The sequence below is a fragment of the Prunus dulcis genome, chromosome 6 (genome assembly GCF_902201215.1).
Source record: "Prunus dulcis chromosome 6, ALMONDv2, whole genome shotgun sequence".
Classification (NCBI taxonomy): domain Eukaryota; kingdom Viridiplantae; phylum Streptophyta; class Magnoliopsida; order Rosales; family Rosaceae; genus Prunus; species Prunus dulcis.
In genome coordinates this window covers 5,020,922-5,041,158 of record NC_047655.1, presented here as the reverse complement: position 1 = coordinate 5,041,158, position 20,237 = coordinate 5,020,922, and the positions used below count along the sequence as shown (strand labels likewise).

At 37.3% G+C, this 20,237-nt stretch overlaps 3 protein-coding genes across 10 annotated transcripts; 2 read left to right on the top strand and 1 right to left on the bottom strand.

Moving 5' to 3' along the window:
- The first annotated feature begins 816 nt into the window (after positions 1-816).
- On the top strand, positions 817-6,915 carry LOC117632808 (serine/arginine repetitive matrix protein 1). 8 transcript variants are annotated; one of them, XM_034366394.1, is made up of 15 exons: positions 909-1,161; positions 1,253-1,430; positions 1,543-1,665; positions 1,948-2,115; positions 2,224-2,307; positions 2,444-2,580; positions 2,921-2,965; positions 3,317-4,066; positions 4,320-4,496; positions 4,598-4,726; positions 4,873-5,076; positions 5,168-6,043; positions 6,225-6,258; positions 6,385-6,459; positions 6,623-6,915. In XM_034366394.1, exons 2-12 carry the CDS (start codon positions 1,317-1,319, stop codon positions 5,817-5,819), a joined length of 2,583 nt encoding a protein of 860 aa, XP_034222285.1. In that variant the 5' UTR covers positions 909-1,161; positions 1,253-1,316; the 3' UTR covers positions 5,820-6,043; positions 6,225-6,258; positions 6,385-6,459; positions 6,623-6,915. The 8 variants fall into 8 exon arrangements, with proteins under 8 accessions (XP_034222287.1, XP_034222285.1, XP_034222286.1 ...); XM_034366396.1 differs by lacking the exon at positions 6,225-6,258 and having other exon boundaries at positions 817-1,161; positions 1,341-1,430; positions 6,259-6,459; XM_034366395.1 differs by lacking the exon at positions 6,225-6,258 and having other exon boundaries at positions 6,405-6,459.
- A 112-nt stretch (positions 6,916-7,027) lies between these two features.
- LOC117632809 (protein PLASTID TRANSCRIPTIONALLY ACTIVE 16, chloroplastic) lies at positions 7,028-11,044 on the top strand. The gene is made up of 5 exons (XM_034366399.1): positions 7,028-8,672; positions 9,113-9,565; positions 9,670-9,738; positions 10,006-10,064; positions 10,354-11,044. Exons 1-5 carry the CDS (start codon positions 8,223-8,225, stop codon positions 10,889-10,891), a joined length of 1,569 nt encoding a protein of 522 aa, XP_034222290.1. The 5' UTR covers positions 7,028-8,222; the 3' UTR covers positions 10,892-11,044.
- Positions 11,045-14,775: 3,731 nt separating this feature from the next.
- On the bottom strand, positions 14,776-15,390 carry LOC117632929 (probable transcriptional regulator RABBIT EARS). Its single transcript, XM_034366569.1, has one exon. It carries the CDS (start codon positions 15,388-15,390, stop codon positions 14,776-14,778), a length of 615 nt encoding a protein of 204 aa, XP_034222460.1.
- Between the last annotated feature and the right edge of the window lie 4,847 nt (positions 15,391-20,237).

Genomic DNA, 20,237 nt, shown 5'->3' with positions numbered 1-20,237 from the left:
TGCCAGAGCGACTCGAGCTGACTTGGTGTCATCGAGGAATCTGCCGGCGGGACAAGCTGATCATAGTCCCCTGATTTTGCCAGTTTGCGGCTCGGGTAGACTGCGTGGCGCCCGAGACCTGCTAGGGAATTGACGGATATGACAGGGGTACAAATAGGTGGTATTTTCAAAGGATTTTGAGTTTTCTTTTATTTAATTATGACTTTCAGTTATTTTATATCAGTTTCTTGATATTCGCACAATTATATCTTTACATATTTGTTCAGTTATACGAGCACATTCATTAGTAGGTCTTTACATGCTCATTTGAATACCTTGCATTGAAATATAGACAAACCCTCGATTTAGATCCTTACTTAATCTTAAATGGGGGTTATTATGTTTATAAAATTGTTTTCAAGAACATTATTTTTGTCCACTCACATTTTCAACCTGTTTTTCGCCCCCAGATCGTAGAAGTGCGCAGGATCCACCACCGGGCCATTCCAAGCTTCCGCGCCACCAAGTAAGGTAGAGTTATGTAAAAAAATCCCTGAAACCCCATGAACTTTAGAAATTGCTTTGATATCTAGTTTTAGTGGAAAAATTGAAGCTGGCAAATATTTGTCTATCCTATTCTGGCAGTTGGTGTGAATTTATTGAGTGTTTAACAGGTGGAAAATTTTGGGATTGGTCAAAATACAGGGGAGACTCTGCCGAATTTTCGGCAGAAGTCTAAAGGAATTCTAAAAAGATTCGGAAACGAGTAGGGTAAAAAGGTCCTGATGGGTAAAATTGTAATGACAATGCTTTCTGAATTAGGGCAAGGGCCGTTGGCCCAATAAAAAGGCCTACAGAGGGCACCCCGAAAATTCACAGGCTTTGAGTTAGCAGGCAGATAAATCATCATCGTCACACAAGTTGGGTTTTTGGCTTCAAAAGACCACCATTGAACTACAGACCCTAATTCAATTCAAAGCCTTCATGACTTGAGAGAATAAGTTCCCCTAATGCCCACACACATGGCGTAAGCTGAAAGTACACCGCTCGCTCTGGCTCTGCTTCCATATCTCTCTTTCTCTCTCCTCAATCATCACAACACATAAGCCTTCTTATTCTACCGCCGAAAATCCCTTCAGCTTTCATCGCAAACCCTAGAAGATGTCGGGCGGGTTCTTCAGGGTGAGTTAATTGATTAGTTTGATAATTCTTGTTGTTAATTAGTTTTTTATATGTTGGATTTAAACTCAATTGCCTATCTTTTGTAACTCAGATCTTCTCGTTCTTAAACTCTTAATTACTGAATAAATTCCTTTGCAGACATTGATAGTTGCAATATGTCTGTGATTATGTTTATTCAGGGTACGTCCGCTGATCAGGACACAAGGTTTTCCAATAAGCAAGCTAAGCTGTTGAAATCTCAGAAGTTTGCACCTGAATTGGAGCATTTGGTTAGGCCCTTTTCCCTGGTTTTTTTTCTTCTAATTTAATTGATATTTTTATATCACATATATATATTTTATAATTGGCAAAAATTGGATGCGCCTGTATTATGTGTTGTAGGTGGATATATCGAAGGTGAATATGGAGGTTATGCACCCGTGGATTGCTAAACGGGTAACAGACCTTCTCGGTTTCGAAGACGAAGTTCTTATCAACTTTATTTATGGTCTTTTGGAAGGAAAGGTAATGTCATGCACTATATGATTTGTTCTTTAGTTCATGGAGTGAGAGTAGCTGCTAGTTCTTTAGTTCATGTTGTTAATAATGGTGGTGAACGGTATGACTTCCCATGAAATTAAATGTTGACATGGCCAAAATTCACCCAGACGTCAACTGATGGCTAAGGCGTGTTACTCTAGTTTGATGATTTGTTGTTAAGACTTGTTGGTACGAGAGCCCTAGGTTTGTGCATTTGTGGTTGATAGTAATGTTGTTTGAACTGCATATGTGTGCTACAATTTGCAGGTAGTGAATGGGAAGGAAGTTCAAATTTCGCTTACTGGATTTATGGAGAAAAACACTGTGAAGTTTATGAAAGAGCTTTGGACGCTTCTTATCAGTGCACAAAACAATGCTAGTGGTGTCCCTCAACAGTTCTTGGATGCCAAACAAGAAGAAGCACGGACAAAGAAGGTTAATATATATATATATATATGTATATATATATAGTGTCAAATCGTGTTCTGAATCGGTTGAGATGATACAGCTTTATTAACGAAGCTCTGGCATGGATTGTTACAGGATGAGGCAGACAGGTTTGCAAATGAAATTCAGAGAAAGAAAGATAAGGAGAGGATGGATCAACAAGAGATATTGAAGAAGATGGTAAGAATATTCATTCATGCTGGAGTTGCATTCTCTAGAGATGGGTTGTTTGGTTTTAACTTCCGTTCATGTTTTCATGCATTCAGCTAGCTTCTGCAATTATTTGGGTTCATACCTTTACCTCAAACTACTGTAGGAAGGAGGGGTTGATAAGAAATCAAGCAATATTGCGTTGGAGCCAAACTCAAAACATATGTCACCAAGGACTTCAAATGATCGTTCTGAGGATGAAAGAGGAAATGAAAAGCGCAATGGTGTGAAGGCAAGGAACAAGTAAGGGATTGGGATTCATTTTACCTTTAGTAGAGTTGTAAGATCTGTAGTCTACCTATGTTTACATTCATGAATATAAATTTTTTGTGTAGGATTTGCCATTCGTATATAAAAATCCAAGCATTTTTTTTACAGTTCTTCCAATTTTATTAACCATTTGATCTGAGTATGCTATGCGTTCTTACTCTTCCAATATATGGAATATTTTATCCATAAGGATTGATTCTGTACACCATTAGATGCAAAAGTTCCCTTACCTTTTTTTTTTTTCTTTCGTTAATTTTCCTGTGAAAAATAAAAATAAAATTGTTCTGAAAATTATTTGCGCAATCGCCTGCAGGGTTTCAAGATCTCCAAATTCAGGAAATTCATCTGTGTCTCCTAGGTAATTATCTTGACCATCATTTTCTGTCATTAATTTTAAATATACTGTTTGATTGCAATAGAGCACATCAATTTTCATTTCCATCATTTTAAACAAAGGTCTGCCTCCTAGGTCAATCAGCAGGTCATATTCTAATACCAAAAGTTATGCTGAGAATGTTTTGTTATTACAAAAGAACATATCATTCATTCTGTTTTGGTTCTAAGGTTTTCCTATTTCGGGTTCGATTTATTTAACTAAGGATTAAATTTTTTGAGATATTGCATTTATGAAGAATTTCTAATGTAACGTTGATAACTTGATATTGGATTTCCTGAAATTTTGGATCTCACTGTAATTATGACTGTCTAGTGAAAGACGTCGGTCAAAAAGTGTTTCCAAGTCACCAAAAGCACGGAGACGGTCCATTTCTTCGGAAAGAGGTTACCGCTCTCCACCAAGACGGCCTATTACAACTCTTCGGAGGCATTCACCCGAGGGATCACTCTCGCCGAGAGGAAGATCACCTTATTCGAGGCGAAGATCTAGATCATATTCCCCACAAAGATCACCCTCTCCTTATCGGCGTAGATTACGTTCTCCCTATCGGCATAGATCACCTTCTCCTGGTCGTCGTCGAACGCCTCCACCTATTAGACGTCGCAGATCACCCTCACCTGTCCGACGTCGCAGATCACCCTCACCTATCCGACGTCGCAGATCACCCTCACCTGTCCGACGTCGCAGATCACCCTCACCTGTCCGACGTCGCAGATCACCCTCACCTGTGCGGCGTCGCAGGTCACCCTCTCCTTTGCGACGTCGCATGTCACCTTCTCCTGTAAGACGTCGCAGATCCCGCTCACCTGTGCATCGCAGATCTCCCTCACCTGCACGGCGGTGGTATCGAAGATCTCCATTGACTTCACGCAACAGGTATGCATCTCCAGTGCAACGTAGGTCACCGGTTCGTGGTGGTAGGAGATCACCAACTCCTCGGAATAGGTCTCCTTCGCCTTATGTCCGAAGTTCTGCATCTCCTATTCAGAATGGTTCCCCTTCGCCAATCAGGGGGACAAAGTATCAGAGATCTCCATCACAATCTCCTCAAGAAAGAACCAGGTTTATACCCCTTGATTTTGTTACAATTCTGTTTGTTTTTCTGTCGCATATGCTTTAGTTTGTTGCATTGCATGCCAGGTTGTAGGACATTATGCAAGTGGTGTGTAGTTGTAGTTATTTTATGAAATTAATTTATGACAAGGTCTCCTCGTAGCGGCTTCTGTTGCATTTTCAGTTAGGTCTAGCAACCTATTTATATTATAAGTCATGTTGGGCAAATTTTGATCATTTTATAAATTACAAAATGTTACAGATCCCAATTTTCTCCTGTGCCACGTCAGTCCTCTAGCTCTCCCGGATCACTGCAGAGGGAGTCAAAGAAAGAGAAAGATTCTCGTAAAAGAGCACCAGATTTGTCGCCATCACCAGAGAAGTCTCGCATACTGCCAGAATCTCCACCAGGTGTAAGGAGTGCTAGTGAAGAAAGGAGGTATTCATCTTGGTTGCATAACCGATTCATATGATCTTATGATGTTAGTTTTGATTATCTGGTTATTTTTTGGTGCTTACTTTTTTTTGCTGCCTTCAAAGATCCTCTAGTCCTTATGAGAGTCCGGTGCGACGACCAAGGGAGCAAATGACTCGTAATGTTAGCTCAAGTCCTCCAAGGAAACCAAGAGAACAAAAGCTTCGTCGTGGAAGTCCAGAAATAAGCGAAGAGTAAGAAATCAACTATACTAGGTCACATTTGAAATTGAAAGTTTATTGGAATATTCTGGATACTCTTTGTTATCAATTATCATCACAGCGTTAGAAATTCTCATTTTTTCCAATTCTTCTGAGTGATTCTAGATTTTTGGTTGTAGGGAGGATGGTGATTATAGACCTAAGTCCACAGAGAGAAGATCAAAAAATACATCAGTGATCAGTAAGCCGATAGTTTCTCCTGCTAAGGTTCATAACAAGGAAGACTACTCTCCTGAAAGAGTAGCATCTGGTCATAGATATACTGAATCTCGGAGTCGTCTGGATAATATGGAATTCAGAAACAAAGAGCAGGAGATGAGGAGGTAAATATGGCCTCTGACACATCTTATAATGCATGTATGATTACTTGGATGTACTTAGTTTTCAGGCCTGATATTATTACATTCCTGACAGTGGGAAATCTTCTGGGAGGGGTGCCCCTGGAACTCCTGAGCAACAAAAAGCAGCAACCATGTCAAAGGACTCTCTGCCTGGTGAGACTCAACAAGCATCATATCCTAATGAAGGTAGAAGGACTGATGATAAGAACCGCTCTCATTCAAAGAATTCCAAGGACAGTGAGCGGCATCACAAACCTGGATCTGTACACTCTTCAGTTGAAAAGGTTGATCATATTAATCAAAGTGGCACTTTTGATTCTGGTTCTGAGGAAAGTGACAAATGCAGAGGTGGGGATAAGGAAAAAAGAAAGAATAAGAGATCAGAGAGGCAAGCAGTGACTTCAGATGATGATTACAGTAATGATTCTGAAATAGAAGACAGGAAGGGTTCTAAAAGGAGGAGGAAAGAGGAAAAGAGATTGCGGAAGGAGAAGAAGCGCCGAAGACGTGAGGAGCGACGCCGCAGAAAAGAAGAACGTCGTGCAGAGAAGCTGAAAGGAAAGAATTACAGTGATGCTTCTGCTTCAGGTGGTGAACATGTAGGCATGAGGGAGCTTCATTCAAGTGACAATGAAGAGGCAGAGGCTATTCAGAAGAAACTTGAGATTGAGTTACGCAAGAAGGCTCTCGAATCACTTAAAGCAAAGAAGGGCATCAATCACTAAATTTGTTACTATGTTCAGACATTGTGATGTTATTTAATCTTTTCAATCCTTTTAAGCAGTAACATTTCAGATTTGCTAGGAATTTGAATGAGAGTATTTCTATGTTTTGTTTACTGTTTAATGTAGTCTGTGTTTACTGCTGGCAGCTTAAGTGGATAAATGAGGATTTCCTGAGCTATTCTCTTGAGTTCAACTTTATGCAGACCTTGCTGCTAGATTTTCTGGTAATAATTGTCTTTGTGAATATGATTTCTTGTTTTATGGGATATCATCATCACATGGATGCGAAGCTCTGAGATTGCCTTTATATCTGTTGTCTGATTTTTTGATTCTTGAATTGGGTGTCAGTTTTTTTTTTTTTTTTCAACTTTTAATTTAATTTTTGTTTTTATTTGACATTGCTAGCTTGTTTGATGTGCAAATTTGGTTACAATTTCAGGTAGTTTTTGTTCTGGTCTGTATGATTGGCTGATCTTATTTCTTTCTTACGACAAAGAGAACCTGAAGGTCTTATCTGTTTCATTCATGAGGATTTACTAAAATTAGCTTTCTGGTTAATTGGTAGATGAAATTTATGTCAACTAGGTGTCACCTACTTGAGCAGATCATGCGGAGATCCACATTTTGACCATTGGTTCAGGTAAAGTTTTCTATTCCTTTACGGGCTCTTTTAGAGGAACAACTCAGTGTCTTTTGGTGAATCCTCTCTCTCTCTCTCTCTCTCTCTCTCTCTCTCTCTCTCTCTCTCTCTTAGCATGTATATCGTTGTTGCTTTCTTACTTTGATTTTGTTTAAATTTTAAGGATGGAAGCTTGAGAGTTGTTCCTGGGACTTAATTTTTGTAAAATTCTCCATGGTGCTGTGGTCTTGGATTTGTCTGGTCCTCGTGTTGATACCGACTGTAAGGTTGATATAGATGGTATACCATTTATGTATATGAAATGATTAATATTATATGAGAACGGAGGTGTTAATATTCACCTTAATGTTCTTTTCTAACTGTGTTTCACATCTGGGGTAAAGCATTTAATTTTGATAGGAAAAGTTTGTTGATTGGATAATTTATGACCCTAATATACGTTTCCGTCCTCTGGCAGTACTGATGAATGTCGCAATTTCGATATGAATCTTTGGATGCAGTTTTTACTTTCTGTTTTTTTTTTCAAAACCCTTTTAATGGTTGGTTATGAAGTATTTGCTGCAACTAGCTTGGCATGGATTTATGTTAATTTTCTAACTAAATGGCACATCTTGAGGTACCGCCATTTGTAAAAGGATCTTTTAGGCTATATCATTAGCTCTTTAAGGTTAGTAGATGGTGTTTTGTGTTACTATTCTTGATAATTTGTTACTCTAAATGGTAGTGGCGTATGCTTAAAGCATTTGCATGTTGGAAATGCGAAGCATGGATGAGTATACTTAATATGTTGTCTAACTTAAGCACAAGTATGGAATGAGGCTTACTGACATTGGTGCTGGTACCTTGGTTGGCTCAACGAAGGAGAAGTGGGGTTAGAAATAGGAGTACAATAAGCATCATCTTCATATTTTGGTTTGTATGAGAACTGATCTATTGCGTAGTTAAGATCTCGGCGAGCATTGAGAAATCAACACTGATGTTAATTCTTGATAGTATACTAGTATTATCTTGCTTGCCATATTTGTGGGGCTTAGATTGGTGTCCTTTTAGATTTCCCACCCCCGCCTTTACCGGCCTTCGTCTTCCTTGGATGTTTCCTAGCAAAACTTTCCATTCAATGGGTTGTAAAATGTGGCATTTCAGGTCATTCCATGTTCCCCATCTGATTTAGTTAATAGTTATCTGTTTGAACGCTAATGCTGCCAATTTGAATCTGTGTCTTGTTAATAGTTATTGCCAATATGGTAATGGTAATAGCTTGGTTATTCTTGTTAGCTTGGAATGTTTGTTTAACTTTCTTGATTTGACCATAGTTGTGCTCTTTGAGGCTTGCCGGTGAATATTGAGTTCACTATTTACTTTTGAGTTTGAGGTTGTTTTAACTTTTACCATTACACATCAACATACTTCCCGTGGTACTTCAATGAAAATGACAAAATTATTGACATGGACGTTAGATAATTTGGACGATATTATATGTCGGTGGGCCCATGCCTATCGCATTATTTCTGTGGTGGCATCAAGCATTGAGTGGATAAAATCCTTTCCTGGTGTCCAAATTTCCTTCAGTAGATAGAGCATGCCACGTGGCATCATTTTATTTGCCTGCTCCCATACACTCCCCATCCAGATAATATTTCGGACCAAATGCAATTCAGCTGCCACAGGCTTGTGGTGTGCTGGGGACCAGTCAAGACAAGAAATTAGCCATGGGTGTGCAAAAAAACTGAATTGTGAGGGAAGAGGAGCCACTCTTTGCATCAATGGCTGCGACTCTCACTTCCAATTCATTTCTTCTAACCTCCACACCCAATTCAAGAGCAACCACCACCCTCAAGAACCCAAGGCTCTCTGTCTTGGCCAAGAGGGCTGGCCCCTTATCTGCATTTCGGTTTGGCAAGTCCGGGGGCGATGGTTCGTCTTCGGATGAAGGCCAAGCTGATGATTCCACCAATTCCAGCTCTTTCCGGTTTGATTTCGGCAAAATTCCGGATGTGAAATCTTTGATCCCTGTTGTGAGTCGGCCTTCTTTAGGCCTGTCATTTGGGAACCCCAGAACTAAGGACCCTAGAACTGTGTTTGTTGCTGGCGCAACGGGTCAGGCTGGGGTTCGCATTGCACAGACTCTTTTGCGTGAAGGTTTCAGTGTGAGGGCTGGCGTGCCTGAACTTGGTGCTGCCCAAGAATTGGCTCGTGTTGCTTCTAAATACAAGGTTAGCTTTCTCAAACCAATCGAATGAACAATGTGAATTACACAATTTCCTACTAAACTTTAGAATGGCCCCTTTGGCTATGGAACTAATAGACAAGCAAAAGATATGCTATCTTCTGTTTGTAACTTTAGTGGTAGAATACTTATTATCGAAGAAGTTAAAAGAGAGTTTAAATGATTATACAGAGTTGCGTTTTGATCAATTTTTATTTTGTTGTCAATATTTTGTCAATAACAAAATGTATCGACATGTTATCGATACATCATTATTAACACATATTATCAACATTATCAATGCAAAAATCTATCATTTAACAAAGGACGGACGCCTTGTTGAATTTCTGTTGCAAAAAATTGTTATGTAAAATGGATAAACTATGCCCTGAGCATTTGATAGCATTGGTCCTAACATTTTTGCTCCAACTTTCATCAACATCGTAGATCATATCAAACGAAGAATCAAAACGCCTCAACGCGGTTGAATCCGTCTTCCAAGATGCCGAGGCCATTGCCAAAGCCATCGGAAACGCCAGCAAAGTTGTCGTCACAATCGGCCCCGCCGAGAACGGTCCAACGGCCGAAGTTACCCCATTTGACGCCTTACTAGTAATACAAGCTGCCCAGCTGGCCGGCGTTGGCCATGTGGCAATAATCTACGACAGGAACACATCGGGTGTATCAACTTACAATGTACTAGATGGCCTCTCTTCATTCTTTAACAACCTCTTCTCGGGATCTCAGCCGTTGACTGTAGCTGAATTTTTGCAAAAAGTCATCGAAACGGGTGTCAGCTACACGTTTATAAAAACAAGTTTGACTGAAGATTTTTCGCCTGAGAGCTCATACAACGTTGTCGTTTCAGCTGAAGGAAGCGGAGGTGCAAACGACTACAAAGTAATGTAATGTATGCAATAATAGTGAATGCTTTCATTTGATTTTTTATTTTATTTTGTGTTGACATTACCTTTCCTGATAATATTGAACATTGCACACACTAGGTAGCCAAGGCTCAGATTGCAAACCTGGTGGCCGATGTTTTCTTAAACACTTCTGTGGCGGAAAATAAGGTACCTTGTCTACTTGAAAGTAAATTTGGTTCGGTACTTTTGTACCACATTTTCGAATCACATTGTTGATTACATCTCTCGTAGAGACGAAATTCAATTGAAATTCATCTATTTCAGCAGGTTTCAGCCTTACGAGAGATGTGATCAAAGAACATTAATCTTTGTGGTTTTCTATATTATATTTTATGGGTATGTAACAACTCGTATAAATACATTAATTGGTTACTTATCTAATTGATTAAATATTTATTTCTGATGCTGGGAAAGGTTGTGGAAGTATATACTGATCCATCAGCACCCTCCAAGCCTGTGGATCAGCTTTTCAGGTACCATGGAGCACAAGTTTTTGCCGTTATCTAATGCAAAGAGAAATATCCAAGTCTTTATTGTACAATGCAATTTGATTTACACAAATGTTCTGTTTTCATTAACTTTCAATCCGGTTAATTTGCTATTTTCTCCATTAGTCTCTATATATTTCTCATGTTTCTTGAAGACTAATGCTGAATTTCATCAAGTTGTGATGGTAACTAAATCAAATTCATAAGTTGCGCAAGAATGATCTGCTTTTGATGGAAAATTGTCTGACTTTGTGTGTGTTTTTATTGCCTCTAGTACCATCCCTGAGGATGGAAGAAGGAAAGCTTATGCAGAATCAATTGCAAAGGCAAAAGCAGAGGAAGCGGCAATAACAGCTGCTGAGAGAGCTCGCGAAGCAGCTGAAGCGACGAAGAAACTTGAAGAAGAGGTAAAAAAGCTGACTGAGCAAGAAGCTCGAGCAACTACTTTAGCTGAAGATGCTCAAGTGAAGGCTGAGGCTGCAGGGGGCACAATAGACAGCCTCTTCAACAAGGCAAAAGATATTGGCTCAGGGCTGTCCTGGGACAAGTTTAGCTCACAACTTGCAGACACAGTTCAAAAGTCTATAGAGACACCAAAAGTGCAGATTGCCACTGTCCGAGGACAGGCAAAGGCTCGGACTTTACCTCGGCAGAAAGCGGTTGCCAAGCAAGTTCCAACTCCAAAACTGGCTTCTTTGAAACCGAAGGAGCAGCCAAAGCCTAAGGCCAAGCAAACGGATGCGAACAAGGAAGTGAGGAAGGTGTTTGGTGGCTTGTTTACGCAAGAAACTGTGTATGTCGACGATGACTGAGGCGAAAACTGGCCATGTACCAGGGTTTAGTAGTATTTATATGTCTTTGTTGTTATTGAAATTTGAAAGATGGTTTTATATATGAGTTCCAGCAAGTAATACCTGTACTCGTTAAGTCTTTTCTCAACGAATAAGGAATTAATCTCTTTCATATTCTTGTTAATACTCAAATCAACCCCTGCTTAATGCATTCAAAAACACAGTACGAATAAACTAATTGCAGAATAAACTAAATTTACGTCGCGGTGACGTATTATGATCACAGTTTCCGGTCTTCTGTTGCTGGGTGCCAAATGAACTCGATAAAAAAGGTTTTACTAGTCAAGATTTGCAAAAATGTTATGTCACGATCGAAATGGTGCTTGTTTTATATGTTGTCTTCATCACCATGTATTTAGGTAACTTTCTAGGAATAATGTTGTAGTTGCCTAGCACTGTCTTCAAAAAGAGTTATTTTAGTATTCTATTGTCCCTTCCTTATGCGAACAAGAAGTGTAGCTTGCTGAACAAGCTTTTAATTTGTACTAATTAATTCGACACTAGTATTTTAAAGTTTTTCCTGGGTCAACTTGAAAGAGAAAGATAACAACAGCAACGATGAGGACAACTATGAGAGACAATTAGCAAACGACAAATTGCCCTGGTTGTGAAAATTTGGCAAATTAATCATTGATTTGCTAATTGTGTCTTAAGTTGGTTGACACACACACGCCCACCGACATATGCAGTCTTTGGCAATATTTCTTGCGTACATATTGTTCAACGCGGCAATGACATATATAGAGAGATTCTATTGGCTAAAGCACACCCAGTTATTAATCCTTAATTATCTTTGATCGCTACATCAATCAAGAAATAATAATACTAGAGTCACCAAATAAAGTTTTAAAGTGAACCAAATAGAAACAAATGAAACACGACCACATCAGTTAGAATATTATGTTAGTGCCTCTAGTATCGCACATCTCTAATAAAATTTCAAAAGATAAGTCATGACATTGAAGCTTAGGTTCCAAGGGATTTTTGTTTTTTTGCTATGAATTCGTAGAGATATTACCAAAAAAAGTGACCTCATTGGTTAATTTGATTGTCAAGTGGGTTATCGCATTCATCTGACTTCATCTCTCCAAAATTTGGATCCTTACCAAGTTACCATTAAAATGATTTGTTTTTATTGTTGTCGTTTTTACTTCTTCTTACTCTTGGAACTCTTCTAAAGACTGAACTGAACATTTTTAAAACTAATTATTTAGTTATAATTAATTATATATCTTGAGCATTTGTCTATATTTCTCAACCATTACCTCATCATGTTTTAACTCTGGAATATATAATAGGATGCCCTTTGCCTTGGATTGAAAATTTTCTTTCTTAATCTCGATAACCGTGCACTTTTTCTCTCTCAGGCTCACAGAGGTGAAGTTTAGGGCTTGCATGAAATTTGAAAACAGTGCATGGTGTAATCGTAATGAAGATAAGTATTTTTGTTTTGTTCAAATTAGGGCTAATATTTGGCAAGTGCTCTGCTATCTAGTATGAGATGCATAGAAAATTATCCAATAAGTATTTTATGTTAAGAGTTGGTTATATATTTCTAATCTCGACCGTTGGATTGCATGTATGTTACATATATTAAATCTACCAACACATCTAATGAATGCAATTCAATAGCCGATGAGATTAGAAATATGTAAAAAAATCCTTAACTTAAATACTTATTAGAGAATTCCCCAATGTTTGAATATTCGTTTTTGATAGATTTTCCTAAATATTACCTTCTCCATGTGTCAATATATCTAATTTGTCACTTGTAGACAAAATCAAAATTTTGTTGTTGATATTATCTCTAAGTTAGATTACTTTTGCTATATGCTGGCATTGCTGCATAGTTTTTGACTCTTGCCTTCTATTATCAGCTCATAACCTTAGACTCATAATCTTAGACATTAACGGAATTATTAGTTGAGGTGACACACCAAGCTGTCACACACACATAATACTAAGGGGGTATCAAAGATCGCAAAGATTTTTCTTCCTTAAGTTGTTCGGGGAAAGATCAAAGAAATATAAAAACCTTGTGGTGCATGCATCGCAGAAAAAAAGAAGAGTAATGCTAGAGATATCCAAAATAAATATTAACGTTTAGATATAATTGTTCATATTTGATTTCCCTTATTTAAATATTTTAGATACGAACCATGTACATGTACATTTTTGGGAATAAATGTTATCATATATACATTTAAGTCCTATTAAAATAATAGTTAACTAGCTAAGACCAGGAGTGATAACTGTTTTATTTTTCTTTTAGGATCTTTCCTCATAGAGAGGGGCGATAACATACTAAACTCACACACATGAATTGGGGAGAGCATTTGCTCCAAACCACTATACTAGTGGGTCCTTTGTAGAAGAGTTGAGCAAGAAAAGAAAAATTGGAAAAAAAAATATATAGTATAGGATTTATTGACATCTTCCTTTCAAGTGATATATAACTGAATTACATGAACTCATCAAATCAATTTATAACACTAAAGAAATAGAACATGAATGCTCGCCACAATCGCCAAACATGCATGGAAACTAGGATGATGAGCCAATTCAATGTACTAAATGCAAAAACACTGTGAAATATGTCTAAATCCAGTAATTAACTACGTACCAGCAATATTATTTTCGGGTCCAATTAAGCATATATACTATAATTAATGAAAAAAAAAAAGGAGTTATGTTGGCGAAAAGATGCATGTATAGTATAGATATTTTCAGGTGTTTGACAAAAACAAAAAATAAATTTCCTTTCAGGTTCAATGGAACCTTTGCTTCTATAAAGACATAAAAAGAAAAAGAAAGGACAGAGCTGTAGTCCCTTGTAAGAGTTAAATAAAATACCAAACGAATTCAAAAGATCTTTACTTGTATAGTAACATTCCTATTCTACTGGACAATTCATCCACTGCATAAATCATGCAACTAATTGCTAATTATCTTCCCGATTCACATAATTAATCATCAAGAATTAACACTGATAAGTAATTAGGAAAGAGAGAAAAAAGGGTTTGCAGAAATATGATAAGTATTTTAATTAGACACATATAATCACTATCAACACTTATTTGCACAATGCATGCAGTACTGATAGAAGCAGTGCAATAAGAAAGCAAATTGACTACATTAAGCATCTGGCTGTAATTTTTTTTAACACCTAAAAGCACCAACTCAATCTTTCTGTAAAATCGGCATCGTTTTTGCTTAATTATATATACATATATCCTCACTCCCATTCGAAAGAAAGGAAAAAAAAAAGAAAATTTGGGTAGCAGGGACCAGACTTCTAAAGTAAGAAGGTAGAATATATTTGTGAGGCAATCATTAAGTTTATAAGCCATGGCTTCACGTGCATCTAAGGTTTATGTCAAACGTCTTCAGCAACTAAACCCTAATTCTATCGACACAGCAAAGCCACAGTGTTTCAATTTCTCATATATCCTCATTTCCGTGCATATACTGATTCAATGTATTTATAATTGAAATCAATCACTGAAATGGATCGAGTTTCCCTTCACTTATCACTAGTTTCAGTTTTCTGGATGGATTGTTAAGGCCAAATTTGTAATAAATCAGTGAAGGTACGACATGTGGTTCAACTTAAAACAAGATATAAAATCTGCCAAAAAAATCAGATTTCTTTTAGTTGAAGATATGAACAAGTAATAACTGGACCTTTCCCAATTTCACACGAAAAATTCTATGCACAATACCGATAAATCAATTAAGAATCTACAACATAAATAATAAATATAATTAAAATGTATATATATATATATTTATATATAAATGAGAGAAATTAGCGATACCGGGATTGCAATAGAGTAAAATTAAATTCAAAAGAACTTTCTTGTAGTGTTTGCCTTTGATGATGAATCTTGACGCTCAGGCCCTAGCCTAAGCTCAAGGTCTAACTCCGAAGCCGATGGCTGCAAACCTTGATCCCCATGAACTTGTCGTAAACCTGGATTTTCGTGAACTCTGGCCTGTGATGTTGCTTGAGAAAATAGTGGGAGTTGTTGTTGGACTTGGGAAAGATGGTTTGGATCAATATTATGCCTCATGGTGGCATCACCTTCTTTGTTGAGAAACCAAGGCCATGTCGATGTGTTTCTTTCAGCATCACGACTAGGCTTAAGCTTATTGTGTTCTGAAGAATTGATGGTGGGAACTATTGGAGAAGAATACGAGGAGGGCATCTTTGGGATGTCCAAAAGTCTTTGTTGTTGTTGTTGTTGGTGTTGTTTAGTTTCAATAGTATTCGATGAGGAGACTTGCTTGAGCTTGGCTTTGTCTTTTCGGTGAATGTTCATGTGCCCTCCTAAAGCTTGCGCATTAGAAAACCCTCTTTTACAAAAAGTGCACTCATATGACTTTGCTGCTTGACTTGCACCTTGCTTATCATCCGAGACCTGCTCTGAGTTTTCTTGAATTGCCTGATCAGACTCCATTTCTGAGAGAGAGAGAGAGAGAGAGAGAGAGAGAGAGAGAGAGAGAGAGAGAGAGCGAGCGAGGGAGAGAGATAGGGAGAGGGAGAGGGAGAGATGGGTCAACTGGCTGCTAGTGAAGAAGTATATTTATTTAGGGAGAGAAGGAAGGCCTGCATTCTAGATATTAGTGACCTGTTAATTACCCAGCATTCTCTCTAAATAATTTAATTATGTTTTAATAGCTAGCATGCTATATATGCAATTTAAATTGTACCAAAGGACAAAATAATTACAAAACCTAGTCATGTTAAACTAGACTGGTTACTCTCTAATTATATATTAATGATATATATATATATATTTGTCTTAATATTTTATATTTATTACTTGTTTTGGTTTTTGGTGCATTATGGTGGGATGATATATGTTTGGATACGTGTAAAAGAAACAAACTAAAGAACAAAATTATTTTGTATCTTTTCTTTTATATTTATTTCAAACTTGTTTTTCTTTTTGGTGTTTCATGGTGGAATTAATCACATTTGTACACTATATATACAGAATCTAAATCACATATTTTAAATAATAATAAAAAAATGGTACTACTACAGAATCTAGTGTTTTTTTTTTTCACATTTTTTTCTTCTTTCCATTTTTGGGGTGAAGTGATAACAACTGTTAGACAACCGACGACACGTATTGATAAATAATTCACAGAAGATAATTTGTTTCAGCTTGACATGATGACTTCAGTCTGTTTCTTTGTTACATAAAGGCAGGAAGTTGAAGTGATTTACTATTAGTTCCATTGTTTTTGGGGGGTGATTAATAGTTGATGGTTCATATTATATATGCTCTTGCTCTTGCTTTTTGAGATTATTAAGAGGACAAGGGGTTTTGGAGTTAACTCACGGACCAAATAATCCCGTGTGTGTAATATATTAACCACAATCGTGACATGATAATTTTCATGAATATTTTACTAATACGTTTTGGTCTAGTGATATTCGTCTCGTTAACGATATTAGAAACTTAGAATGGTTTATCAAATCCTCCTCTCCTTAACATGCAGGTTTGCCAGAGTCATACAGAATATCCATGGCCATATTATATGTACATGATGTACAAACTATAAAATATATATATATATATATATATTTATGGAAGTGTGTAGTTAGATAAATAAAGCTCACCAAATGGCAGAAGCTTTCATGTTGATATATTTGGTACCAACCTAGAGCTGCATGCACAATGGCACATATATATATATATATTATTTATTTATGTTTCAAATATGTATTTAAATTCTCAGCTGTGATTTTGATGACAAACTTGTCTCAAATATCATCATAATGTTTGATTTATTCCAACATTTCCAGTCCAACGTTTGTTTGTTTAATAGTGCTGGGGTTCTTTGGCCGACCTTAATTAGTGTTATTTTATTGCCAATTGACAGCCAAAACCTTGGTAAGCCTTTGATTTATGAGCAAGTCCGCCAAAATCCCACAAGCTGGTAACTTATGTTATAAATTTATAATGTTATTAGCAGCAGCTGCCACAGAAATATGAGAAATTAGAATCTGGCAATTTATCTTCCTGTAAGATCCAACTGGCACCTTCTCAGCCCTAGATCTTTGCCACGTGGAAGCATACAATATAATATTTTAGGCAGTATGAGAGCCATTCTATAGTGAGGGCCTTATATACAGCCCTTAGGTGTGGGCCTATCTCTTAAGAGATAAGACTCTTACTTAAGAGCTGATAACAATAGAGAAGATTGAAGAAGAAAGCAGAGAAAACTCAGAAAATTTTGTATTGATTTTGCTTAATGAATCCATTATGTGGTGAATTTTAGACAACCTGAAAAATGGAGATTATAAAGATTAGTCTAAACACAAAATATACTCGCAAGTGCACAAGGTCAATCGTAATTTAGTATGGCAAATACGAGGTCATTTCCATGAGGATTGAGTTCAACTTCCAACTAGTCTAACCTAATTTACTTCACAAAATACTTTAACTACTCTAATTATATAAACAAGAAATTAAACACGTAGCATACTCACGTAAACACAAAAGGGGTTTTTGAAAGAATGATTTAATTAACAACGAAATTAAAAGACAAAACATGTAGAAAGTCACGAAACACAAGGATGAGAAATTCAAATTGATAAAAAGCACTAGGACAATGAATTCACCACTAATTATCCGATCTAGCCTCTTATTCACCTACCTATTAACTAATCATTCGATGTTGCCGCTTAGTTTTTCTTTTTCATGAATTACCTATGGTATTTAGGTTAACTTGTATATTCCTACATGCAATTTGCCTATGGTATTTAGATCAAATATCAACACATAGAAACAACATCAGTGAAAACCTCCAACAAGCATGTAAACCCTAGGAGTATGATATTTACCCTAGACAAATTACAAATCCTAATCACAAGAAGCGAGCCTCAAATTAAGTATGATATTTACTCTAATTTGCATATGATTAACTCAATTAAAAGTCTAGATGGTGATCAAGCATCAAGATAATCCACCAAGTTATTAAGCACAATGATTAAGAATTCAACATCAAACAGCAATCAATAGATAGATTGTGGGTAGGCCTGAGCAATGTTTGGGTCGGGTCAAATTTTGGCCGACTCGAAGGGTGGAACCGATGAGGAGCTCAGTTCTCAGGTTGGGTTGGGTCCAAGTTAAAACCCGAAATTGGGCCACACCGAAAATAGGCTCGGTTCTCAGGTCGGTTCTGCATTGTTATCGGTTTGGGCTTAAGCCCAATTTTACCATTTTCAAAAGCCCAAATCAAATTTATTTTCAACCAAAAAAAGCCCAAATCAAATTTACTTTTAGCCAAAAACCTTTTTTTTGTTGTCAAATTGCCAAAACCTAATAAGTTCTTATTAACAAGCCCAAATCAGTTTTTACTTCTCTTTCAAATCCTGAAATTATGCAAATTCAACCGATAAAATCCATCATTCCAATCTAAGTTTCTAAACAACTAAATGAATCTCACATTCACACAATCAACCAACCAACCAAGGAAATATAATGTCTTACAAACCATTAACAAAAAACACACACACAAATAAAGCAAGCAATCCAAATTAAACTTATAAAATGAAATATTACAACCCATCACAAAAATACACATAAAGATAACATCCTTGCAAAACATCTGCTGCATCCATTCTTCCAAAATCCTTAACAAAGTAACCTACATAACAATTAAAAGAATTAACAAAAAATTTCACCATCAATAAATCATAATTAAAATAAGATGCAAGAAAAATACCTTCCAACACAATATTTCATAAAGGGTTAAAATAAGATGCAAGAAAAATACCTTCCAAACAAAGTTTTACTATCCATAAACATATTAAAACATATATCCTATATAAAAAATAAAAAAAAAACACATTTAAACTGTCAAAACAGATTTTCCTATGCATACAACTCCCTAAACATATATCCTATCCAAAAACAAGATTCAGACACAGTAAAAACATATTTTTCCTATCCAAAGATGCAAGAAACAGAGTCAAAACATATTTAAATCACATACAAATTACATATTACATGTTTAAATCAACTACCCTACAATCTCCATGTGGCCTTCTTCATTCCATAGTGCTAACTGCTGGTGGAGGGTGGAAGGAATACAAAGGCTCTGGTGAATCCAATCCCTGCCAAGTAGTGCATTGTAAGTGGTGGAAGTAGTGTCTATCACAAAGAATGCTATTTTCAATTCTTTGCTTCCGACTATGACATCTACGTCTAAGATGCCGTGAATTTTTGTGATGCCTTCAGCGAAGTTGGTGACGGTCAGACGTGTTGGAATCAAATCCTTCTATGTTCTGCCCATCTTGATCAGCATTCTGTGGGGCAATAGATTAATGGCTGCACCTCCATCTATCATGATCTTGGAAATAGGAATACCTCCGAGGTTTGCCGTTATAAACAAAGGCCTGAGGTGATTTGCCATTTCTCTGGTTGGTTTGGAGAAACAAAGTTGCTCTGTAGATGGGTTATTGGCTGTTCCGCCTGTTCTGGGGTTGTCCGCCTGTTGTTCTGGTGGCTTCTTTGTTTCTGCCAATCTACATTCAAAGCTTTCCTGAGAGAAAACATCTCCTTCCAAAGTGCTTTCCTGTCCCTCGGCGGCTCTGAATTTTTCTGGTAGGATGAATACCATGTTAATTCCCAGATCACCTTGTAGCAGGTCCTCCAACTCTGCGCCAAAAGCTTCTGTTTATGCATCCAATTCTTCGTCAAATTCCATCAGTTCTTCCCCGTAACCTTCCGTCCAGTCATCCTGTTCTTCAGTTCCGAGGGGTTCATTCTGATCATCTGCAAATGTTCCGTAGTCCAATTGTTCCTCTTCATATTCCTCCGTGTAGTCGTCTTCTCCTTGTAGCGGGGTAGACTCGAATTTCTCTTGTACCTGTATGATGTTGGGATGATTGCCGGATGATGAGGCTGGATGGATAGGAGATCTGGCTGAAGGTTCTGTTTTCAGTAGTTCCTTTGACTGACAAGCTTTCTGTTCTGTCTGGGGAAGTGCTTCAAGATTTTTTCCTTGCCTGGCAGAATTGGTCTCTGGATGTACCTGCGTATTATTCTGGCTCTTAAGATATGTGCAGTATTGCCTTTGGATTCTTCTTTTATGAGTTCTGGTTAACTCCAGAGTTGGTCTACCGCTTTTTCCTACGGAGTACCATCTGCCCTCTATGATCGTTGCCAAGGGCTTTTCATTTCCGGGTGTCTTGATTGGTATTTCCTTCCTGGGCTGCTCTGTCCTCCTTTCGCTGCATTGTGTAGGCCTAAGACAATTCTTCTGTCTTGTTTTGTCCCGGGATGAG

Bases quoted from the DNA above. Each gene is read 5' to 3' on its own strand.
- LOC117632808 (XM_034366395.1), top strand. From the start codon at position 1,317: ATGTCTGTGATTATGTTTATTCAGGGTACGTCCGCTGATCAGGACACA. The intron at 2,116-2,223 runs GTTAATATATAT...GGATTGTTACAG, and splicing joins AAGAAGCACGGACAAAGAAG to GATGAGGCAGACAGGTTTGC. The intron at 2,966-3,316 runs GTAATTATCTTG...ATGACTGTCTAG, and splicing joins AATTCATCTGTGTCTCCTAG to TGAAAGACGTCGGTCAAAAA.
- LOC117632809 (XM_034366399.1), top strand. From the start codon at position 8,223: ATGGCTGCGACTCTCACTTCCAATTCATTTCTTCTAACCTCCACACCC. The intron at 8,673-9,112 runs GTTAGCTTTCTC...TCAACATCGTAG, and splicing joins GTGTTGCTTCTAAATACAAG to ATCATATCAAACGAAGAATC. The intron at 9,739-10,005 runs GTACCTTGTCTA...ATGCTGGGAAAG, and splicing joins CTTCTGTGGCGGAAAATAAG to GTTGTGGAAGTATATACTGA.
- LOC117632929 (XM_034366569.1), bottom strand. From the start codon at position 15,390: ATGGAGTCTGATCAGGCAATTCAAGAAAACTCAGAGCAGGTCTCGGAT.